Source organism: Crinia signifera, chromosome 2 (assembly GCF_055691185.1).
Source record: "Crinia signifera chromosome 2, ASM5569118v1, whole genome shotgun sequence".
Classification (NCBI taxonomy): domain Eukaryota; kingdom Metazoa; phylum Chordata; class Amphibia; order Anura; family Myobatrachidae; genus Crinia; species Crinia signifera.
Genome location: NC_139218.1, coordinates 201,888,393 through 201,913,032, shown reverse-complemented (window position 1 = coordinate 201,913,032; position 24,640 = coordinate 201,888,393). Strand labels below are relative to the sequence as shown.

General features: G+C 44.1%; 1 protein-coding gene across 2 annotated transcripts in view; it reads left to right on the top strand.

Moving 5' to 3' along the window:
• Window positions 1–24,640, top strand: part of DNALI1 (dynein axonemal light intermediate chain 1) — a 35,240-nt gene that overhangs the window by 3,929 nt on the left and 6,671 nt on the right. For both annotated transcript variants that reach the window (XM_083173568.1, XM_083173567.1), the window contains exons 2-5: window positions 2,433–2,566; window positions 5,687–5,856; window positions 14,450–14,628; window positions 23,841–24,005. In XM_083173568.1, coding sequence (XP_083029694.1) covers window positions 2,433–2,566; window positions 5,687–5,856; window positions 14,450–14,628; window positions 23,841–24,005 — 648 coding nt within the window. The remainder of the gene's footprint in view (window positions 1–2,432; window positions 2,567–5,686; window positions 5,857–14,449; window positions 14,629–23,840; window positions 24,006–24,640) is intronic.

Below are 24,640 nucleotides of genomic sequence, written 5' to 3'. Positions count from 1 at the left end.
ATATCTGCTCCTTCTTGAGAGGTAAAATACTCTTGCCAACTGGACCATTTAACTGAGGGGGAGTTTGCCTGCAATGAATAGGGTAGGTCCCAAGGTCTCCATTTCAAAAGCCCGATGGGTTTTACGGATAATCTTGGGCAGCAGTGGAGGTGTGGGGTCTTTCCAGTGTTGAGCTATTGCGGCTCTAGTGGCTATGCATAAGTGTCCTAAAATATAACAGTCTGCTTGCGAGAGGTTTGCAGGAAAGAAATGAAAAAGAGCAATGGAGGGGGATTCTTTCTTTGAAACACTCTGGAGGCAAAGGTGAAGACCGCATTCCATAGGGGGGGCGAATTTTGGGGCACGACCAAAATATATGGAAGATGTCTCCCACCTCTGAGCAATTTCGCCAGCAAAATTTAGATTGGTCTGGCCAGATTCTGTGTAATTTGGTTGGGGTAAAATATAGCCTATGCATGAGTTTGAAGTGCATTTCCTTATGGTTATTGCATTGGGACATCTTATGTGAGGAGAAATAAATCGCTTGCCAAGAGCATTTTGGTAAATCTATGTGAAAAATATTTACTACATCCACAATGTGGTTGTGATAAAAATGACCAGGGGCAGATTGGGATGATCAACCAGTCTGGGAAATTAATGTTAACAGCCTTAAGGCCCCCATACACTATGCGATTTTGGGACGATTTCATCCGATTTCGGCACTTTGTGCCGATAATCGGGTGAAATCGGCCCAAAATCGTAGGTGTGTGATATCTGATCCGATGCGCGGTCCCGTGCGCATCGGACCGGATCAGGGAGGTCGGACGGTCTGTACATACGATCACGTCCGACCTCCCTGTATGCATATGCCTGCCACCTGACAGGCATATGCATGCAGACACCGGGGCAGCGGGTCCCTGAGCACCGGCGAGTGCTGCTGACTGACCTGGCCGGGCGGTGGTGGGGGCGGGCGGCGGGTGCGGTGAGCGCTGCTGACCTGGCCGGGCAGTGTACTTACACATAGCAGCAGCGGGAACGGGCAGCGCAGTGGCGGCTATTATATTTTTAAAATACTTGTCAAATGACCGGCCGCTCTCTGATTGGCCGGAGAGCTCTCAGCCAATCAGAGAGCGGCCGGTCATTTGACAAGTATTTTAAAAATATAATAGCCGCCACTGCGCTGCCCGTCCCCGCTGCTGCTATGTGTAAGTACACTGCCCGGCCAGGTCAGCAGCGCTCACCGCACCCGCCGCCCGCCCCCACCACCGCTGGCCACCGCTGCCCGCCCCCACCACCGCCGCCGCTGCCCGCCCCCACTACTCCTCACCGCCCTGCAGCTCCCCGGTTTTTTTTTTACATGGGATAAATCGCATGCGATTTATCCCATGTAAAAAATGGCACATCAAGTCGCAGGTAAATTGGGTCCGACTTGTCCCTAGGACAAGTCGGCCTAATGTATGGGGGCCTTTAATGGTGGGATCTGTTGAGGGGGTAGGGTCTGCCAAGAGGGATAGGATCCATCCTCAAGGGGCTTGATTCAGAGTTGGCTAGAGATGCAGTCTACCATGCTTCTTCTGCTACAGGTGTGTATTCTACTTTATGCAAATGCCACTGCAATGCCTTTCTTGGGTGTATATCCATGCACCTTGGGTGTATATCCATGCACCCGAATATGCAAGGACTGCGACACCCACTGCCAGTGTCTTCAGATGCTGCAATCATGGTTTGTGCATCTATACATGCCACCATCGGTCGCATCATTGAAATGTTCACCAGCACTATGCTAGGTGCAGATCATCCGAGTTTAGCCTCCAAAGAGAACAACATTGGGACTCATGCACGGGGTATCTCAGATGCATGAGCAAACAAAAACACTGGCCCCCATATAAAACAATAAACCCCCAACACAAATGTATTAGCCCCCCACAAAATAAAACACATTGACCCCTAACAGGGAAAAGGCACATGCATTGGCACCTACATGGGGTTGTGGAGGTGGGTGGATTCAATAGGACTTAGCTAGTTATGCAGCATTTTGTAATTTGACGCATTTCTGGAGCTGACTTCCACAGGGGTTCTAGGAGTGGGTAGTTAAAGCTATAAAAGATTTGTTTGGGGGGGGGGGGGGGTTGCATCCACGGTTACCTCTCCAGTGACGGTGGCCACACCTAGCCACAAAACAGACATTTAGCCATCCAAAAGACTGTCTTCAGTATGGCAGGACATTTCACCACAAAGCCTGCTGCATTACATGACTGGGTACTGCTTTTATGAGAGGCGCAGTTACTGCTGAGAACCATAGTGGGATGTTCCTTCTGACAACTGCAGTACATGTCTAATATATATTTTATTATAATTACATTTTAATCAGTTGTGCAATCTAAATGACATTTTGTCTTGCTGAGTTTTTTTCTATGTGAAAAGCTAAGCATATGAGATATTTTGTCTTGCAGTCTCGTGCACTGAAAGCCATTCCTCAGCCAAGTGTTACATCTGCTCCTGTTCCACCTCCTCCAAAGCCCAAAACTCCTCCACTGGAGGCATCTAAGCCAGCAGAAGAAATTTTAAATGCAATCCTGCCACCGAGGTGAGTTTCGTCTATGGGGACATTTCTTTTAGAGATACATTTATCTTTGTAGCTTACATTTTTTTTTTTTATAATAATCTCCCTTTTAGTCCATGTTCATATTTTTATGGGTATCCGGTCGTTAGGTCGGCAGGCAATAAGTAGACCACTATTGGTCGACAGTCATTAGATCGTCACATGAAAAATGTGGACATGGTTTTGGTCAACATGGCCAATAGGATGATATGAAAAACAGGTTGCCATGAGGTTACATAATTAAAAAAAAAAAAGATTTGTTCCTACTACACCATCCCAGTGGGCATAGAAGGAGAATATAATAGTGTGCCAAGCACAGTGACGCACCGTGCCCGAAGCATGGCAAGAGCGGGACTCTAATATGCTGTCCATGGCGACATGGGTCAACTGAGACACCAACATTTTTGAAAAACGGACGGTCAACCTTTCTCTATGTCAACCTTTTCCATGTCAACTTATTGACCAAGTCGACCTTTTGACCATGCCAACGTAAACCATGGTGTGTCAGCCTATTCACTGTCGACCAAATGTGGTCAACCTATTTACTGTCGACCTACTTATATCGCCAACCGAATGATCCTCACCCTTTTTATGTATGACTTTTTGGAATCGACAAGAATAGAGACACTTTGGTAATTAGGGTCTCAGTTTGTGACCAGGTCTCTGTGGTAGCATCATGGTATAGATTGTAAGCTGGAGAGCAGGGCCCTCTTACCTCTTTGTAATTACACAGTCTTGTTGTAGAACTGCTTTATTACCAACTGTAAAGCCACACTCAATATGCTGGCGCTATATCAGCAAATGTCAATAAAATAAATAAAAATTAAACAGGAGAGGCTTTAAAACAAGATATTAAAAACATCTCTGTTAGGTTAGGAATCAGGAGTGGAAGTGGCATGCTGAGTGTGTGTGAATTGTGACATAGGGCCTCATTCAGGCCTGATCTCTGGGCTGTCAAACTTCGGAGCCCAGCGATCAGGTAAATCACCCCGCCTGAGTGGCTCCGCGCCCCTCTGCATGTCTGCAAATACATTCGCAGCCGTGCACACAGGTGGAAAACAATACACCAAATATACAAAAAGAAGTTTTGGAAAGTAACTAGCACTATAATATAACTTATTCACAATCACTCATCACTGAATGGTTTTCCCCTGGTTCGCTGACTAAGTAAGTCTAGACAGCACTGTGATGGCCGTGGGAAGATGGAGGCCACTGATGTCAGGGTCCTCCCTCTTCACGGCCGGGCCCATCTGCATTTTTAGGTGACACTCCCTAAAAAACACCAGGGTGCTGCCTGCAAAGGCACCCTCTGGCTGTCAATCAACTTGCAAACAGCCAGTGATGGCTAACCATCTCTGGCTTCATCCGCACATGTGCACAATGTACAATGCACATACTTGGTCATTCGACAACCGGCTGAGCTGCAAATTGCAGCCCTGTGATAGGCTCTGAATCGGGCCCATAGTGCCACCCAGGTAGTGACCTTACCAGAAAAACACCATTTTATTACTGCACATAATAGATGCAAGTTCCCTGTTTATGGCAGGGAAAATACTGTCCATGATGGACATGCTGCCGGTGTTTAGGGGGAGCATTTTTTCTTGGCATGCCATAGCGAGAGCTTGTGTCCGCAGTTTCACTAGCCCTGGTAGCATAGTTTTACCACACATCCTGAGTAACCTGAGGGTTGCTATGAGTCCAATTGTCTAGCATGATTCACATAATGGATCTGATGCTGTTCTTTCAGCGTTCATACTAGCACACTGCATATTTCTAGACCTGTGCAGTTCCTCTTCCCTGCCTGTGGTGTCATTCTCTGCTGTGATGATATTATGTACTGATATGCTGTACTGATCTGCTGCACAGATATGTAGATCAAACCAGTGCTAGAAGCACCACAGCAGAAAGTGACACCCCAGGCAGGAAGGAGGAAAGGCACAGAATGAAGTGTGCTAGAATGAACACTAGATGCCTCCTGTGGCTTCTGCATATATTAGCACAGCTGCCATGTACAAAGAATCAAAATCAGTGTTATCAGCCTCTATAGTATGAGGTTTCCTACATTTTTGTGATACCTATAGTCTTGCATTGTAAACATTTGTCCTGATGCATTGGTAGGGAAAAGATTACAGGTGACATTTAATAGGATGAGAGATTCAGAAAGTGAGAGATTTGGTAAGATCTCTCCAGGTATCTTTTTAACCCCTTCGGTGGCAATCCCGAGAATTTTCCGGGCTGTGCCTCAGTGCCCATTCTGGCAAGCCCGGAAAATTCTAGGATTGCCACTGTTTAGAGCTGGGCAGCGCTGCTGAGTTCAATCGCTGAACTCAGGCAGCTTTGGCGCTAACCGACTCCCTCTCCTACGCCGAGCCTCCTCCTCCCCTCCTCCTCCCATCTGGCTTTTCTATTGACCTGTCCAGCGCCGGCTTATGACAAGCTGGCTGCCGGAAACAGGGATGGGGCGGCAGGGAACAGGGCCAGGCAGCGTCTGATTCACAGTTCAGCGGCGCTGCCTGGACCCAGGGAGACTGTGGTGGTTTTTTTTTTTAGGGAGCTCTCCCCATAAAAAACTCGCCCAGTGGGGAGCGCTCCTTAAAAAAAAACACCCTTCAAGGGGTTAAAGCGGCAATCATTTACACTTCAAAATAAAACTGGTTTTGCAGTGTAAATGATTGCCGCTTTAAAAAAAACCTGGAAATTTCTCACTTTCTGAATCTCTTCTTATTAAATTTCACCCTACATATCTAAGCCAGTAGTTTCTATGCTGACATTCAGGATGCATATTTTATGAACAGGACATTCCTATGCATGTCAGTCCTATGCATACTTCCTTCTGCTATGACAAATATTTATACTATGTCATTTACCATATATACTCGAGTATAAGCCTACTTTTTCAGAACATTTTTTATGCTGAAAAAGCCCCCCTCGGCTTATACTCGAGTGAGGGTCCCACTTGAGTCAATAAGTTTTCCCAGTTTTTTGTTGTAAAATTGGGTGCCTCGGCTTATATTCGGGTCGACTTATACTCGAGTATATACGGTACTTTTCCTGCTCATGAGGAGCAATAGGCAGGATAACAGGATTTGTGTGTCTCCTACGCAGAGAATGGATGGAGAACAATCAGCTGTGGACCCAGCAAGTATCCAGCACACCCAGTACCCGGATGGATGTTGTCCACCTGCAGGAAGAGTTGGATATGAAATTACAGCAGAGGCAAGCTCGTGAGACGGGCATCTGTCCTGTGCGCAGAGAACTTTATTCACAGTGCTTTGGTGTGTTATTCCTCAGTACATTTTCTTCAATATCCATAAGACAACTTTGGTACTAGCACGGCGCCCCGATAATTAGTCACCCGATGGCATGCGTTGCGATGGGATGTGATTTTAATGCATATACGATATTAAATTGTATAAGCACCCTAATGGGTGCTTGCAATGCTTAAATGCACCCCCATGCCACCCCCCCAGTATAAAGGTGAACCCGAAGCGTGGCGAGCGGCGGCGGTACGCGTCCTATGACCTTTTCATACCCCCACTATCCACGTCGGCATGGAGTTGACTTTATAAAGTGTGGCGAGCGCAGCGAGCCACCGAGCCCGAAGTGTGGCGAGCGCAGCGGATACCTGTGAAGCCCACGAGGGGACGCGGATACCTGTGAAGGTATCTGCGTCCCCTCGCCACACTTTATAAAATCAACTCCACGCCGACGTGGATAGTGGGGGTATGAAAAGGTCGTAGGACGCGTACCGCCGCCGCTCGCCACGCTTCGGGTTCACGTTTATACTGGAGGGGGTGGTGTGGGGGTGCATTTAAGCATTGTAAGCACCCATTAGGGTGCTTATACAATTTATAATCGCATCCCATCGAATTGTATGGCATTGTACAACATCGGCCGATATCGCATCGCATCGCCTGCGATATGGTCTGCGATGCGATGGGCTCCGTTATAGTACACAAGTACCACAACTTTTTTAGCTTGCGTAGTCATATAAAGTCTTACAGGGAGCCTGTCATATTTCTTTACTTTCTCTATTCAAGACTATATAGGTTTTAAAGCAGACCTGAATTTTTTAAAAAGCCTTGAGGTGCTTGGAGATCCTCTGAGGAGGGTGGAGTCTGTGTTACAAGACAGGTTTATCCAATGGAAAGTATTTCTTGGCTGAGGATATATTTCACAGCCAATAGCCATCATTGGGCACCATCGGTACATCCACCTAGAGACATTTGTGGAAGGAGGAAAAACCCTTGTGAAGGTCATTTTTTGGACCTATTCTGTTATCTAGATTCTTGGCTGTACTATGCCAAAGTTGCATTAAGAATATTTGGTACTTGTTTCCTAGAACGGCCACAACGATTTAGATCGTTGTGGTCGTAAGATAAAAAATCGGATCGATCGCATCGCATGCGATTTGGTCGCATACGATGCGACCGATCCGATCGACCGATTTTTCACCCGATTTTTTTTTTTTTTCACCTGATTATTTTCAATTGCCCCCACAAATGTTACTAAGTGGGCTAGACCCCACGATAGACGTCAACCCGAAGCGTGGCGAGCGCAGCGAGCCCGCGAGGGGCGGCGGCGCGCGTCCTCCGACCTTTTCATTCCCCTACTATCCACTAGGGCGTGGAGTGAGAATAGAATAGTGTGGCGAGCGCAGCGAGCCACCGAGCCCGAAGCGTGGCGAGCGCAGCGAGCCCCGCGAGGGGACGCGTCTAACTTCACAGGTATACGCGTCCCCTCGCGGGGCTCGCTGCGCTCGCCACGCTTCGGGCTCGGTGGCTCGCTGCGCTCGCCACACTATTCTATTCTCACTCCACGCCCTAGTGGATAGTAGGGGAATGAAAAGGTCGGAGGACGCGCACCGCCGCCCCTCGCGGGCTCGCTGCGCTCGCCACGCTTCGGGTTGACGTCTATCGTGGGGTCATGGCGGGCACATAAAAAATTTGAAATGGGTCATATTGGCCCATTTCACCTTTTTTAACATTTTTCCCTATGTGAGATGGACTTAATCAAGTCCATCTCATCTTGTGCCATTATAATGGCACAAGACCGACAAGATCCTCCCGATTTCAATGTTAAAAGATTTTTTAACATTGAAGTCTATGGAAAAATCGGGTCAATCGGTCGGTCGCATCGCGGACGATTTTAATTGGTCGCGACCGACCGATTGACCCGATTTCTGTCAATCAAAGTCAAAAAAGTGTAAAAAATCGGCCACATCGTGAGGATCGTGTCCCTTAATTAAGAGCCACGATCACTCACGATTGTGGCCGTTCTAGGAAACAAGTACCGAATATTTTTTGCGGATCTCTCATAAAATAAGTCTCTCAGTCACTATTGTTTCATGATAGCTGTTTCTTGTTTCTGGTATTTCCTAAGTATTAAATCTCTAAAGTCTTATTCACATTGAACTCTATACAGTACAACTATATCTCCTAGTTCAGCATTACAGATTATACCCAGAATGTGTACATTCCCCAGTGATTACAGTACAATTATAACAGGGGTTGGGGTAGGGGTGGCTATCTGTGAGTTATCCATCAAAGGTCATTATTGATGAGTAACCGAGATGTTGTGATACCATCTGCAAGGGAGCCATCAATTGCTCATCTACCAAGGTCACCCCTGCTACACAATTCAGTAGGCTGTGGATCAATGAGAGCCCAGGGGCAGTGCTTGCAGGAGTGTCAAGGGGCAGAGCTACGCTATGTATTCTGTCAGTTTGTAACAATATATTACATTTTATATATATATATTCAATTTTTGTGGATCCTCGATGGTGTGAAGCTATCTGCAAGCGAACCAGAGCCTGATTAAAGGTTCCAATTGCCCCGGGCTAATACACATGTAGCTCCCCTTTCATGCTGCTAAACACACACATGCATGGGAACTTAGGGACTCACCATTCATACTGCCCAAGTGCATGTATTGAACTTATACAACTGGCAGCATCTAATGCTTGTGACGTGTGAAGGAGGCTTTGGCTTTAGGCTGCCCAGCTGGCCCTGTGGCACAATGTACATGATAAAGTAATGGTTTCAGCAGTAAGTTACATTGGCACAGACATCTGTCAGTCTTCTTGTCCGCTATCACAGATGGGTGATAGCGGACAAGCATGGAATAAACGAGACATTTTACTCCTCGACTTTCCCCTGCAAGGTGCCCCCCGTAATGGCACTCTAGGCTACAGCCAAATTAGCCTATTGGTTTGATCAGGCACTGGAGGGAACCATCAATTGTTTCATCCACCGATGGTCACCCCTGCTTTAAAATTTAGTAGGCTGAGGGCTATTGAAAGCCCAGGGGCGGGGCTTCACAGGGCTGTCAGGAAGCAGAGCTTCATATCCCAGCACTTTGTTACTATATATATATATATATATATATATATATATAGGAAACAATACCCAGGCGCAAATATATCCTCAGCTTCACTTGATTGACCTCCAAACGTGTGCAGCTTTTACACGGCCCGACCAGGACCACACAGATAATCTCAAAAAGAATGAGAAAAGCGCACCATGAGCAAGATGTAAAACAGTTCTTTTACTGAAAATATAAGCTCACATACATAGAGGTTTAAAATGAACAGCTTGCCAGCAAACAGGAGGAACACAGCTTCCGATATCAGTCGTCACAGTGAGAAGACGTCCAGCGCCCGATCACCGTCTGTACCGCGTCGCCGTCAGTAGTTCTCCCAAGTGGTAAGACGTAACACAGCTTTCTCCATAGGCCACGCCCAACGCGTTTCGTCTACGGACTTCGTCAGGGGGGTGTGGCCTATGGAGTCCGTAGACGAAACGCGTTGGGCGTGGCCTATGGAGAAAGCTGTGTTACGTCTTACCACTTGGGAGAACTACTGACGGCGACGCGGTACAGACGGTGATCGGGCGCTGGACGTCTTCTCACTGTGACGACTGATATCGGAAGCTGTGTTCCTCCTGTTTGCTGGCAAGCTGTTCATTTTAAACCTCTATGTATGTGAGCTTATATTTTCAGTAAAAGAACTGTTTTACATCTTGCTCATGGTGCGCTTTTCTCATTCTTTTTGAGATATATATATATATATATATAAATATTTGTGATCTCCCGGCACTCCTGCTCCCCCGTGGGGCTCACTTGCTCCGGTGCCCCTCGTAAGGCACAATGCTGTAGCCAATAGACAATCCAAATATAATAGATGGCACTCGGAGGCTTGTAGTATGGTGAAACAGGAAAAAGTGCTTTAATCCAGCGTTAGCGACGTTTCGGGGACTATGTCCCCTTCATCAGGATACATTTGACAAGTGACATGACAGTGCTTTAAATAGTAACACTTACCAATCGGCGTCTTCCATTCTCCCGCCCGTGGTTCGTGCCGCCCGTCCGCGGTCCCCGCACTTCCGGTCTCTCGGAGCTTCCAGCCGGCGGAAGTGACGTTTTCCCGGACGTCGGGCCTTCCACAATGACGTGGTGAAGAATTTCGCCATGGCAACCTGAGTAAATATAAACAAAACAAGCGGTGAATAACGAGTACATAGTGTAAGAGGGCAAATTTGCCCATAGATACAATTCGAGTGACGCTCTATGTGGCGTGTTGTACATATAATGTAATATCAATTTGGCACTTCTAATAGCTAAAAAATAATAAAGAAAAAACGGTGAAACAGAAAAACAAGTGTAACATGCAGAATATGCTGTGGCCTCGCCTCTATTGCTAACATGTACTATGTTTGCTCCTAAGCGATCTTATACATAAAACTGACTTTACTTGATAAAGCTTTTCTGGAAGTGTTTGATTTTAAATGGGAACATGGAAAAAATATCCCTAGTTATCTAACACTAATAATGATGGTACTATTGTGCGGCTTGAATATTGTTATACAAAATGGATCAACCCCAGGGACTCGTTCAGCCCTTTGGGCTTCAACGTGTCCAAGCGGAAGATCCATCTTGTTTCTAGTTGGAGAAGTCGCTTGGACCTGTCTCCTCCCCTCGCACTATTGGGTACATGGTCTATTGCTTTATATTGGAGGGTGGCCATTCCGTGGCGATGTTCTGCAAAGTGCCTGGCTACAGGCTGGTCTCCTGTGCCTGATGCCAGTGCCGCCCTGATGGCAGTTCTATGCTGGGCCATACGTGTTTTGAGTTGACATTCTGTTTTCCCCACATAGTAGAGCCCGCACGGGCATATTATAACATATACCACGTATTTGGTGCTACACGTGAGGGGCCATTTGATGTCATGTTTTCTGCCAGTATGGGGGTGAACGATGTAGCTGCCTGTCATAAGATAGTTACATGTTGTGCAGCCTAAACACCGATAACATCCGTTTTTTCGGCTAAGAAAATGTGTGCTTTTGGCTTTTTTGAAACTGCCTACATCCGTTTTTACCACCAGATCCCTGATGCTCCTGCTTCTTGTGAAGCTGGACATGATCCTTTTATCTTTGAGGGATTTGAGGTCTGGGTCAGTGGTTATGAGGGGCCACAAGTGCTTTGCTTTTTTGTTAATTCTCTCACTATTGACACTAAATTGTTGTACCCACGGGAAAGGTTCTTTTTTCTTGTTGGATTTATTTGTGAGACTACGGGCTCCCTCTAGTATCTCTCGTCTGGGAATTGCCAAGGCTTTGTCTCTTGCCTGTGCTAATTCTTTTCTGGGATACCCCCTTTGGGCAAGTTTCTCGACCATCTCATCAAGTTGAATCTTGGCGGTAGCTGGATCGCTGTTTGACCTCACTACTCTGAGAAGTTGCGAATATGGGAGACCTTTGACAGTCGCCTTTGGATGAAAGCTCTCATGTCTCAGGATAGAATTTCTATCCGTGGGTTTAGTGTATAATTTAGTGGTGATTTGACCCTCTTGCAGCGAGATTTGTAAATCCAGATAAAAAATGGATTCCCTGCTGCTTTGATATGTGAGTTTGATTGGGCTGTCGGAGGTGTTGTGGGCCAATATGACCTGTTCTAGTTGTTGCTCTGTCCCTGTCCAGAACAGTAGCAGGTCATCTATGTACCTGCAATAAAAAAAGACATGCTTTACAACGTCCTCCTGTAAGAAAAAAATGTCCCTTTCAACCTCCCACATATAGGAGTTGGCGAACGTGGGGGCCACCGAAGACCCCATAGCACATCCTGTAAGTTGTTTAAAGAAATGACCGTTAAACAGAAAATAATTATGTTCCAATGTGAACTGTAATAAAAGCATAAATAAATCAATATCTGGGCCTTGGTAGCACGGGTTCCCTGTAATAAGTCTCCTGGTGGCAGCCAAACCCCCTCCGTGGGGTATGCAGGTGTAGAGGCTACCATCGATGTAAGCAGCCTCTACACCTGCATACCCCACGGAGGGGGTTTGGCTGCCACCAGGAGACTTATTACAGGGAACCCGTGCTACCAAGGCCCAGATATTGATTTATTTATGCTTTTATTACAGTTCACATTGGAACATAATTATTTTCTGTTTAACGGTCATTTCTTTAAACAACTTACAGGATGTGCTATGGGGTCTTCGGTGGCCCCCACGTTCGCCAACTCCTATATGTGGGAGGTTGAAAGGGACATTTTTTTCTTACAGGAGGACGTTGTAAAGCATGTCTTTTTTTATTGCAGGTACATAGATGACCTGCTACTGTTCTGGACAGGGACAGAGCAACAACTAGAACAGGTCATATTGGCCCACAACACCTCCGACAGCCCAATCAAACTCACATATCAAAGCAGCAGGGAATCCATTTTTTATCTGGATTTACAAATCTCGCTGCAAGAGGGTCAAATCACCACTAAATTATACACTAAACCCACGGATAGAAATTCTATCCTGAGACATGAGAGCTTTCATCCAAAGGCGACTGTCAAAGGTCTCCCATATTCGCAACTTCTCAGAGTAGTGAGGTCAAACAGCGATCCAGCTACCGCCAAGATTCAACTTGATGAGATGGTCGAGAAACTTGCCCAAAGGGGGTATCCCAGAAAAGAATTAGCACAGGCAAGAGACAAAGCCTTGGCAATTCCCAGACGAGAGATACTAGAGGGAGCCCGTAGTCTCACAAATAAATCCAACAAGAAAAAAGAACCTTTCCCGTGGGTACAACAATTTAGTGTCAATAGTGAGAGAATTAACAAAAAAGCAAAGCACTTGTGGCCCCTCATAACCACTGACCCAGACCTCAAATCCCTCAAAGATAAAAGGATCATGTCCAGCTTCACAAGAAGCAGGAGCATCAGGGATCTGGTGGTAAAAACGGATGTAGGCAGTTTCAAAAAAGCCAAAAGCACACATTTTCTTAGCCGAAAAAACGGATGTTATCGGTGTTTAGGCTGCACAACATGTAACTATCTTATGACAGGCAGCTACATCGTTCACCCCCATACTGGCAGAAAACATGACATCAAATGGCCCCTCACGTGTAGCACCAAATACGTGGTATATGTTATAATATGCCCGTGCGGGCTCTACTATGTGGGGAAAACAGAATGTCAACTCAAAACACGTATGGCCCAGCATAGAACTGCCATCAGGGCGGCACTGGCATCAGGCACAGGAGACCAGCCTGTAGCCAGGCACTTTGCAGAACATCGCCACGGAATGGCCACCCTCCAATATAAAGCAATAGACCATGTACCCAATAGTGCGAGGGGAGGAGACAGGTCCAAGCGACTTCTCCAACTAGAAACAAGATGGATCTTCCGCTTGGACACGTTGAAGCCCAAAGGGCTGAACGAGTCCCTGGGGTTGATCCATTTTGTATAACAATATTCAAGCCGCACAATAGTACCATCATTATTAGTGTTAGATAACTAGGGATATTTTTTCCATGTTCCCATTTAAAATCAAACACTTCCAGAAAAGCTTTATCAAGTAAAGTCAGTTTTATGTATAAGATCGCTTAGGAGCAAACATAGTACATGTTAGCAATAGAGGCGAGGCCACAGCATATTCTGCATGTTACACTTGTTTTTCTGTTTCACCGTTTTTTCTTTATTATTTTTTAGCTATTAGAAGTGCCAAATTGATATTACATTATATGTACAACACGCCACATAGAGCGTCACTCGAATTGTATCTATGGGCAAATTTGCCCTCTTACACTATGTACTCGTTATTCACCGCTTGTTTTGTTTATATTTACTCAGGTTGCCATGGCGAAATTCTTCACCACGTCATTGTGGAAGGCCCGACGTCCGGGAAAACGTCACTTCCGCCGGCTGGAAGCTCCGAGAGACCGGAAGTGCGGGGACCGCGGACGGGCGGCACGAACCACGGGCGGGAGAATGGAAGACGCCGATTGGTAAGTGTTACTATTTAAAGCACTGTCATGTCACTTGTCAAATGTATCCTGATGAAGGGGACATAGTCCCCGAAACGTCGCTAACGCTGGATTAAAGCACTTTTTCCTGTTTCACCATACTACAAGCCTCCGAGTGCCATCTATTATATTTGGATTGATTATATATATATATATATATATATATATATATATATATATATATATTTATTGGTTGTGCACCATCAGTTATGGAGAACCATATGGTTTTCCCCCATCAGTTGCAAAAAATATTTAATACTGGTCATAGACCATCAATACATTTGAATAATATCCTCAGTCATCCACTTTAATTACAAAGAAGTTTTAGAATTCTGATTTCTGCTCTCATTCATAGTTTTCATATTTTTGTTTATTTCTAATCACTAGTTATTTCAGCCCCTTGTGAAGCACCATGCTAATTTTACTTTCTAATAGGATTCTTCTCTGTTCAGTACCTTTTGGTGTTATTTTGTGCCAATTTTTTAATTCCCAGGAAAGGAGAATTGTTAGTAAAAACTTGTCACAGAATATAAATAGAGTCATAAAATATTTTTGTTTCTTTTTTATACCATGGCAGATGAGCTTATCAGACAAGTGACAATTAACTGTGCGGAGCGTGGTATCTTGTTGCTGAGGGTGCGTGATGAAATCCACATGACTATCTCTGCATACCAGACTTTGTATGAAAGCAGTGTGGCGTTTGGCATGAGGAAGGCCTTACAAGCTGAACAAGGCAAATCTGATGTGGAGAAAAAAGTAGGTCCCTTCATTGTCATTTCTAGTCATATTGGCCCTAGTTGAGTCGGATGAATGCGTATTTGCAGACAGGAACCGAGTGTTCTTAGCCCCGCCTTCAGTACGGATCGCTCACACCGTCCGTATGCGGTGACACCGTCCGAACAGACCGCGAGTGGATTTTTTCATGTGAACACCTCCTCCATCTGTGGGAACCTCCCCCATCATTCGATTGGTCGCCGACCACCGAATGATGGACCGAGTGCTCCAGACCACTTGGGCATTTCTCAGTGTAAACGCAGGGATATGGGCGGGCAGCTGGCATCCGGCTATGTCATATTTCCCCCCCAACACGTGCGTCACGGCCGGATTACCATACGTATGCCCAGCGTTTTCATGAGAACGCCCATGAAATGCGGGGTGTATGCATAGTGTAATGAGCCCAAACAGCCCTTCACGCCCCTCTCCACCCCCTGTTCGGATTGTTCAGAATTCACGCCATATTCGGACGTGCGCGGCGTTCGCACATGCACAGATACCCCTCTGCACATGTGCAAACACCAACCATCGGCCGTCAGTCCGCATTCGGAGCCCTCCGAGTCAATCAGAATAAGGGCCATTGTGTCAGGAAACCCTACCTAGTGTTTAATCAGTTTAAGATATAGAAGGTGAACTACAAATATTAGGTTTCTCAAATTCGTAGTCCTTATTTTGGACCTTTATCCAGTGGCAGTGTTGTGTCTTGAGTTACACTTTTATCCACAACAAGCGTTATTGTGAGAATGAGGCAGTATAAGCTTTTGATTGGTTCAAAATATTCATTAAACTGCACTTCTTTTTTTTTTTTTGCTTAGGAAATTGTACCCAATAGTTATGTTACATGAACATAAGTGCAGGCATGCAGGGAATTGTGATAGTCTGAGTTTACAGAGGTCCGGAATTTCAGCCAAGATTGCCAGTATTTTTAAAGTAGCATTCATTTACAAGACAAAACCAACCTGTATTGCCGTGTAAATGATTGACACTTTAAAAATACAATTTCTGCCAAAATCCCAGACCTCTGCAAACTTCCGCAAACAGGTTCTTAGTCATTTATTTAGAAATAAATGTGAAAAAAATTATATAGCAGATCATTTTCAGATAATAAAACATTGCTTATTAAGAATTCTATGCAGATTATAAATTCTGATTAAATATAGTTTACACCGCTAATTGTAATTGTTAAGACTGAATGGAGATATATATAAAAAATAGGTGGATGGTCTATTATGTACTGTAGCAATCAGTTATTATAATGAGATACTTCCCTCAATTTTAATACCTAACCCTGATGAGTAGTATATATGACTACAAAATTAATGTCCAGTGAAAAACTGCAGACATTCACACTGCCAAACTATTGCTACATACTCACCAGAGGATATTACTATGTGGATGCCTTGATACATATTGTATCAATTTGATATTGCAATAGAGACACTTCTGTTAACTTACTATATAATTGATAGAGGACTGGCAAATAAAATATCCTTTATTACAATATCAAATTTATTAAACCACTGATTTCCAGTGGAGTGTGGACGGATAACCATCACTAAATAAGGACCACTTTCTCAGTTCTTAACACCCAACCCTGATAAATGGCACATATTTATATAAAATCAATTTTGGTGAGAAATTGCAGGCATTTATACTGCTAATTAAAGGTGCCATACACCTATCAGGCAATACCATCGGGTGAATCCACAGCACATCATAAGGACTGAGCAGCTGTATGATACCTAGTGATTGACAGATGACCACACCATAGAGACTCATTGCCACTTAACACGCACAGTGATAAAGAATCTCTACCACATAGTAATCAATTTGAGAGACCTCATACCATCCAAGGGACAATTATAACTGATTCCTGTTTCTTTCGCGGTACAGCAACAGAGCCAATAAGTCATTTGACCTAAAGACTCAAGACACGTTGGAGTCGGACAGCTCTATTTTAATTATTTTTGATCACCTTAATACACTTTTTTAACTTTATTTTAATATTTCGCAGTTCTTAACAGTAGAATAAATAAAAGTTAAGTTTTAATATTTTCTTGGGACACTGGAAATACAATATATGGAATATATGCTGATACAATTTGCATATGTCAGTCCAGAGTGCCCCTTGTAGGAATTCTTGTTTCTTTCGCTGTTTGTATAAATATAGTTTCTATAATGAAATATATATACACAGTTTATACTTTTGGCTATTCTTTTTGATAAATTCATACATACCATACTTTTGATCTGCCTGTTATATAGATAAGATGATCAAACCAATACTGTACACCATTGCTTCAGTTAATGGTTTATGTATACCTTTTCTAAAGATATTATGTCAGTGCAATGCAGAAGCCACAAATATTGCAGCCAAGCCTGAAAACCAACATTCTTAACCCTTTCAGTGCCAACTTTGCTGTGAGAGATCCTCAATATATCCGCTGAAAATACCAGCGTCGGTCACAGCGACTGTTCTTTTAGTATTAATCAATACACATACAGCCAAGTGAATTAATTATTGCACCCAAAAAAAGAACAGTCACTGTGAGTGGCACTGGCATTTTTAACGAATATTTTGAGGATCTCTCACTGCAACTTTGGCACTCGAAATGTTAATTGCCTCAATATGTAATTTATTTTTACGGCTGTGTAAAGATGTCATTAACTAATGGCAGGGCCGCCACTAGAACTGTTGAGGCCTGGGACTGACCTACAGTCCGGGCCCCCAGCGGCACAGCGCCATATCCCCCCACCCGCGCCTGCCAGCACCACACCTCCCCATTACCATTACTTACCGTTACCCACGTTGCAGCATCGCCCTCCAGCTCCTTCAGCCTCTACGGTCAGGTCCGGAGCACACACACTACACAGTGCAGTCTGTGTCCTAGGTTCGGTGCTCTACAGGCTGCACTGTGCATTGTGGGTGCTGTACCCAGGGCAGTGGCGTAACTATGAAAAAATCTCCCCCCTGCCACAAATCTTTTGCGCCCCCCCCCCCAGCTTGACCCCGCCCCCCCCCACCTCGACCCCCCCCCAACCCCCTTACCCCTCCACATAGTGCCGCTGCGTCTGCCCCGGGACCTTCCGCTGGCAAATCAGTCTGCGCTGCGGCTTTCCGTCTCCCTGCTCTCCCGGCTCCTTGCTGTCATAAAAAACATGTCACTCAGAAAATGGCTGCCCCCATACAGCAGACCGTTTTTAAGGATGCTAGAGGAGGCCTCCATGGGGGCAGCCATTTTCTGTGTTTTACATTTTTTATTGTAGAAGGAGCAGGGAGACGGAGAGCCGGAGCGCAGACTGATCGCCGGCGAAAGATCCCGGGGCAGACGCAGTGGGTAACAATAGCCCCGCAACCCCCCCGGCGCCCTCACCTTCCAAGCACCTCCCCACCACCGCAGGGGCTGTGGGGCGATAGTTACGCCACTGACCCAGGGCATCCCTCATGTCGACGCCCCTGACTAATGGCCTTAAGCTTTGAAAATCTTAGCTTTTTCTGGAGCATGTTAAAAAGCTTTTTTTTTTTTTAAACCATAGATAGCGATGGGGACTGCTTTTGCATGTATTAAAATGGGGATTACAGCAGATATATCTAATTTCTTAAATAGCCCAGATTCTAAAAACAAAATGCAGTGACCCCCCCAATTTTCCTGTGATAATAGGCCCCAGACTTATGCTCAGAAACTTCCTTACCAAACCATTTTGCAGATGTGATTGCTTCCCATTATGATAGTAAGTTAACCAAAATTTTATCTTGAGACGTTCTGTAGAACATTAGTTCAGCAATTACAAATTACACAACAGCGCAATCTACAGAAAATGTTAATTTATTCCTGCTTCTCATGAATCACTATTATTTAACTCAGGTGGAGGTTGATTAATTCATTGTGACATTTTGAATTCATTTGGAAATAATAGAGAAAAGTGGACCCGATTCAACCCTATTATTTCAGGATTTGTCCATAGAATAATATATTTTAATATCAGACTGCAATGAAAAAAGTAAAAGATGAAGTACATTTTCCATAGAAAGATACAGAATGAACTAGAACATCAGTGACATATGTGCAGTTAATGCTACCAAGAAATACCAAATCAATTATAAGTATATTGGCATTCATCATAATATGAGTGTTATTTATATATTTACATTATTGAAAAGAACATAAGAAATATGTACACTAGATGGCAGTATTGTTCTGGATTCCAGTGGCGACATTTATGCACAAGGATTAAAAATAAAAAATAAAAAAAATGGACAAGTTATAGTATATCAATATAAAAAATTAAAACATACACTGCTTTTATGAAGAAAAGGTTATTCTAAAGTATATTTTAAATGGGTCTTCACTCAAATGCGGTTGAGAAAAAAAAACACTAACATCAGCAAGGTTACTAAAGCTGATGTTTTATGATATTCTCTTTCTGTAGGTCAGATTCTCTTTCTGCTTTGTTAGGCTTTTGTTGGTTGCAGTAGTGTGTGTGTGTGTGTGTGTGTGTGTGTGTGTGTATAATATGATTGACAGTACTACAGCAATGTTTGGGCATCGCTTTATTTATTACTTTCCAGTAAAAAAAACTATTGCGTTTGTTTAAAATTAAACATAACTAGTAATAGCCTGATTCAGTCACTCATAATAGCGCGGTATTCAATTGTTTTTCATAATGAGCACGATATGTGCAAAAAAAAAGATCAATTGAATTTCGTCCCAACATTTTAGACTGGAGTTAAGGCACAATATAATAATGAAATACCACGCATAGAGTAGATAAAAGCTAAAAAGAGTGCCTGTATCCTACGTTGTTGGCATGCATAGTTGCAGGACTGACTGAGACATGCTCAAAGAAAAGTATTGGCTGTTCTTGGGTAGTGACTAAAGGGGAGTACACATGGTTCGATTTGGACATTTTTTTGATTCGATTTTGCTTCTAGAAGCCCTCGATCCAAATTCGATCCTAATGTGCAGCCCCCCCAATCAAATGCAGAAATGGACTTGCCATGGTAACATCATTCTCTTCTCCAGGCCACAGTTCTGGCATCTGCCCGATCCCCTCTCCAGATTACAGCTCCAGTACCCGCCTGTCTCCCAAACGCTTGCTGCCACTTATACCACTTTTACACCAGAATGCCGGGTAGGACCTGGGAAATTGAACACGGGAAATTGCCAGGGCGTGCCCTGTCTCAGACCCCATTTACACTGCACTTCAATCCAGGTTATTCCCTGGTAATGCCCTTTTACACTGAAAACGGATCAGCCCTGCCTTTCCTTGCTGCGGTCATTAAAAATGGCCTTTTTGGGTTGTTGATGATGAGGTCACAAGAAAGGGAACAGGAAACTCTTCAAGTTTTTTTGCTTTTATTAAGCTGAAAATATGCATAAAATCTTCATACATTTGTAATCTTTAAAGATGTTTTACATTCTTAAAATAAAAGATAAAGATGCATATGAATATGAACTTGCAAAAACCCAAAAAGTTTAACATCCACGTTGATAAAACGTGTTTTGTAACACACTACATAAAAACATTACGTATATTGCACAGGCTCTGAAAGTCGGTCCACAGTGCATGTTTTGACCTGGACTTTGAGAACCACTGGTATCATAAAACAAACTATATGTCTATAAAAAACAAAACCACATGACTGCTCCTATGGGAAATCACACAGCCAGAAATAAAGAAAGAAATAAAGTGCAACCTTTTAAAAGATTTTCCTAAAAATAAAGAGCACCCTTGTAAAAGATTTCCTAAAGATATGAAGTGCAACCTTTTAGGAAAACTTTAAAGAGTACGCAACCTTAGGTCCAATTCCGGCACAAGGAAAATTCTAGGGACTCTAGGATTTGCGGGACGCTAACTGTAATTCTAGAAGCATTAGTGCCATAGTTAAAATTGGGCCCTCTGTATTCTGGTGGCTGTTGGTTTGATTAGGTGTTAGTAGAGGTACCAGGATTAAAGCTGACACCTCTATTGTAATGGTCATATGGGTTTGGTAGTTAAGGGGCTGTTGGGGAAGTGGCGCTGGCTGCTCGAAAGCACGGGAAAATGTACATTCTAAAAAGGACATTTGTCTCTCTTGCATAGCCATCAATAGAGACATAAATGCCTGCTGATTCTGCCTCTCCGCTTTCAAATATTTGTCCATGCGAGCATCCTCCTTTGCTTGGACATCAGAATCCAATTGGCATAGATGTTCCACTATCACTGATGTCATCGCTTTAGCCGGTTGTTCAGACCAGTTAAGCTTTTTCTTTTTGGTAGGAATGTGCTAGTGGCTTTCTTCCACCTGCATGCTAGCAACATTCTGCAACAGATACTGGGCGGTATCTCACCCCCAGATTTTGCTATGTGAAATGGGTGTAAATAAAGAAAGTCTACTTACGCGTAATGGAGTGCTTTGCTTGGGGAGCGCTGTCTGTTTCTTCCACGACATCATCTACTGCTGTTCTGACACTGTCAGAATGCAGAGAAGAATTCATCACATTCTCTGCTGCACCATCATCACCAAACACCAGCGGTGATGCCGGGCTCATGTGTGCTGACGTACAGTAAGTAGCTTCAGGAGACGGTGAGAACGGCGGTGACAGCTGGGTAGTCTATACATCATGGCTATCCTGGCTATTGTCCATCTGGCTGCAATGCGATGCAATGGAGGATAGGGCTACTGGGTTGCAGAGTGTGTGTTACTGCAGATGAGGCTGTAAACACACTGGGGAGAGTGCTTCCAGCACAGACTGTTGCTGTAGTGTAGGGTACGGGATGCAAACAGCGTGGCAACGCTGCTTCTGCGATGCTCCATGTACTGTCATGTGCTCTGTGTGCGGGTCTCCGGCCGATGACATCACCTTTCAGAGCCACAGAAGCACCAATCAGCTCTTCGCGACCTTCTTCCTGCCAAATAACCCCGATAGTACCATTTACACAAGCCCGAGCCCTGGATAAGCCCTGTGTCTGACCCTGAACATTTGCCGAGTCATAATCCCGGGGAACAGTATCTGCGTAAACAAATTTTCAGCCCATTTACACCTTGCCCTGCCCCAGACTGGTCAAGCCTCTGGTGTAAAAGGGGTATTAGTGATAAACAAGTCAGTTTTCTCCAGTCCCAGCCAAATGTCTGGCTAAGTGATGTGAGCCTCTGCAAAAACGGGATCTGTAATATTAACTTCCTCAACCATAGTGAATACACGATGAAACTGCATTTGCCATGCTGTCAAACTGCTTCATATCGCAATGGTGACTTCATAGCATAAAGTTAATATTATCTAACTTTTCTATTTCCTGATTTCCTACTTGCATCTCTCATTTCATGGTCAACAAACTTGGATTTTAATCACATTATGAAAGTTTTATAAACATGAAACCGTACTGGGATATCTTTTAGAAAATTGTCTTGCAGTTAAAAACAAATTGTATCCTGGCTTGAGGATGGTGGGTGTGTTCCTTTATGTCCTGCTGCTAACACATCATTGGCTAATATGATTTAAAAGACAGGAATAGCATTAAGCAAGGAACAATGGCAGACACCCTGTCTCCATGAATGTCCATTTTATTATCAACTGTATAATACTATTAAAGTGATGTATGAATAAATGAGCACAGAAAAGCAATCAGGCATTCATTTACGCACCCTAGAATCCTCTGTCATCTGCTATTTTACTTTATGGCATACCACAACAACAAAACACAACAACATTGTAATCCAGCAGATCATGCTCTTTTCTATTATGTAATGGGTAAGGCAAATGTTCAGCCTGTTTTCTAAAAGCATAGTATTATAAAAGAGAGGAGACATATACACCCTTTGTGGTTTAGGAATCTATTAATATGGGGCCTAATTCAAAGGTGGATGCTGTTGCAGCTACAACTAAAAGACTTTTTGCGCAGTGTAACTGCGTCTTTATACTAATGCCCGAGCAGATGGACTTCCTACTAAAATGATTACTGACTGCGGCACTAATTGCAGACATTGCACCTGTCTTATGAATGTATGTCAGTATTTCCGCTAGTTCCAGTGCAACTTTTGAAAGACAACTTTTAAAAAAGCTGCACCTATGCAGTGAATGCATTAGTTGACAAACACCCATATAGAATTAGACATTATTACTCATCAACGGTGTCCGAACCAGCCCTGGATACCTAAAAACCGGCTTGGTTCCACTTAGCACTGTTACATCCCCCTTGTTTTGTACCAGTTATCATTTGGGGAGTGACTACCCCCATGTTTTGTTACAGCAGCTTGACTTATACAGCATTATCACAGAGCCCCCTTTTTATCTTTTTAGATAGAACGACCTTGCAACTGTGGCACTTGCTGGAAATGTCACATCATGTCTGAAATTGTAGGGATCTGAGTAAGCTGAATTGGTACAAAGATAAACACTAAACTGCTCAGGATTAAAAACCAATTTAGGTTAGCTAAAACTAAAATATGTAAGTTTCAATGTTCTACAAAGTAATGGGTTAAGAATTTACAGCTTTTCTGAAGGGTGGATTGTCTTGGCCATAAAGCACCGCCATTTACTTATGAAGACTAGAAGGTCTTATGGACCAATGGGCCAAATGCTTTAAGCCTTCACAAGTGATATAGTGGAGCTTGATAAAGTACCAGCCAATCAGCTCCTGTCATTTCTCAAACACAGCTTGTAACATGGCAGTTAGGAGCTGATTGGCTGGTACTTTTATCACTCTCCACTGTATTACTTGCCAGGGGGTAGGGAGTGTAAAAAAAGCCCCTTGTGGACTCATATCCACATGTTCTATTCTCTCTCTATGGAGGTAGTGGACTTCCACAAGGGAGAATAGCCCGGAATTGCGACCGTCAGGAAGTTGAACAGTCAGGATTTTGGCGTCCGTATACTAACCATCGGGATCCAGGCTGTCAGCAAGTCGTCTGGCTCCATAAGCCCCAGTCTTAGTGACAGGCTGCGGACATCTGGAGGCGGTGACTGGGTTTATTTCAAGCACCTTATGTACATATGCATAGTATTATAATATCATACCAGGGTACAAATTGTTAATTTTGTTTTTGAACAAAATCAACTTGTTTTTTTTTTCAGTGTAAATGATTACACCGGATTTACAGTAGTTTTAGACCCAATTAACATCTTATCAGAACCTTATTGAATAGCTGATATATACATTTGTCTGTATCTACACATTCATCTAATTTGGTAAACATCATTTATTGTATGTAGATTGCAGATTTAGAGCTGGAAAAGAGAGATCTTGAGAGACAAGTCAATGAACAGAAAGCCAAGTGTGAGGCAACTGAGAAACGTGAGGCAGAGAGACGACAAGTGGAGGAGAAGAAGCACGCTGAGGAAATACAGTTCCTGAAACGAACCAACCAGCAACTGAAGGTAAGAGAGTATTGATAGTCCTGGTTTACCATATCTTCATCATGGTGCGTTTTATGTACAGGTCCTATATAACTCCTGCTAATGTAACTTTAAAACTGACAGCATGTACACAGCTAAGTAAGACACTGGGAAATGGGAAACTTACAGGAATAAAACCATATTAAAGCATAATTGGAGTGGATAGAACACAAGTTTTGTATTGACATAATGCATCACAAGATGGGTGCAGAGCAGCACCAGTAACATATGCTCTTGGTTTATGGCAGTCAGACATCATGTATGCACCATTTAGAGAGGAATCCATTTAGCCGTGGGGTTTGCTGTGCCAGGAAAATCTCCTGGAGTTACTGTATGCATTAAACGGATTCAGTATTGAATCCCGGCGGTCGGGATCCCGGCGTTCAGAATCCCGACGCCGGAATCCCGACAGCCGAAATGACGACAAGGGGGGGACGTGGATTGCCCCCCCTTGCAGGCTCGCTGCGCTCGCCACGCAGCGGGCCCGGTGCCTCGCTACGCTCGGCACGCTATTTTATTCTCCCTCCAGGGGTGTCGTGGACACCCCAGGAGGGAGAAAGTATCGGCATTTCGGCGGTCGGGATTCCGGCGTCGGGATTCTGAACGCCGGGATCTTA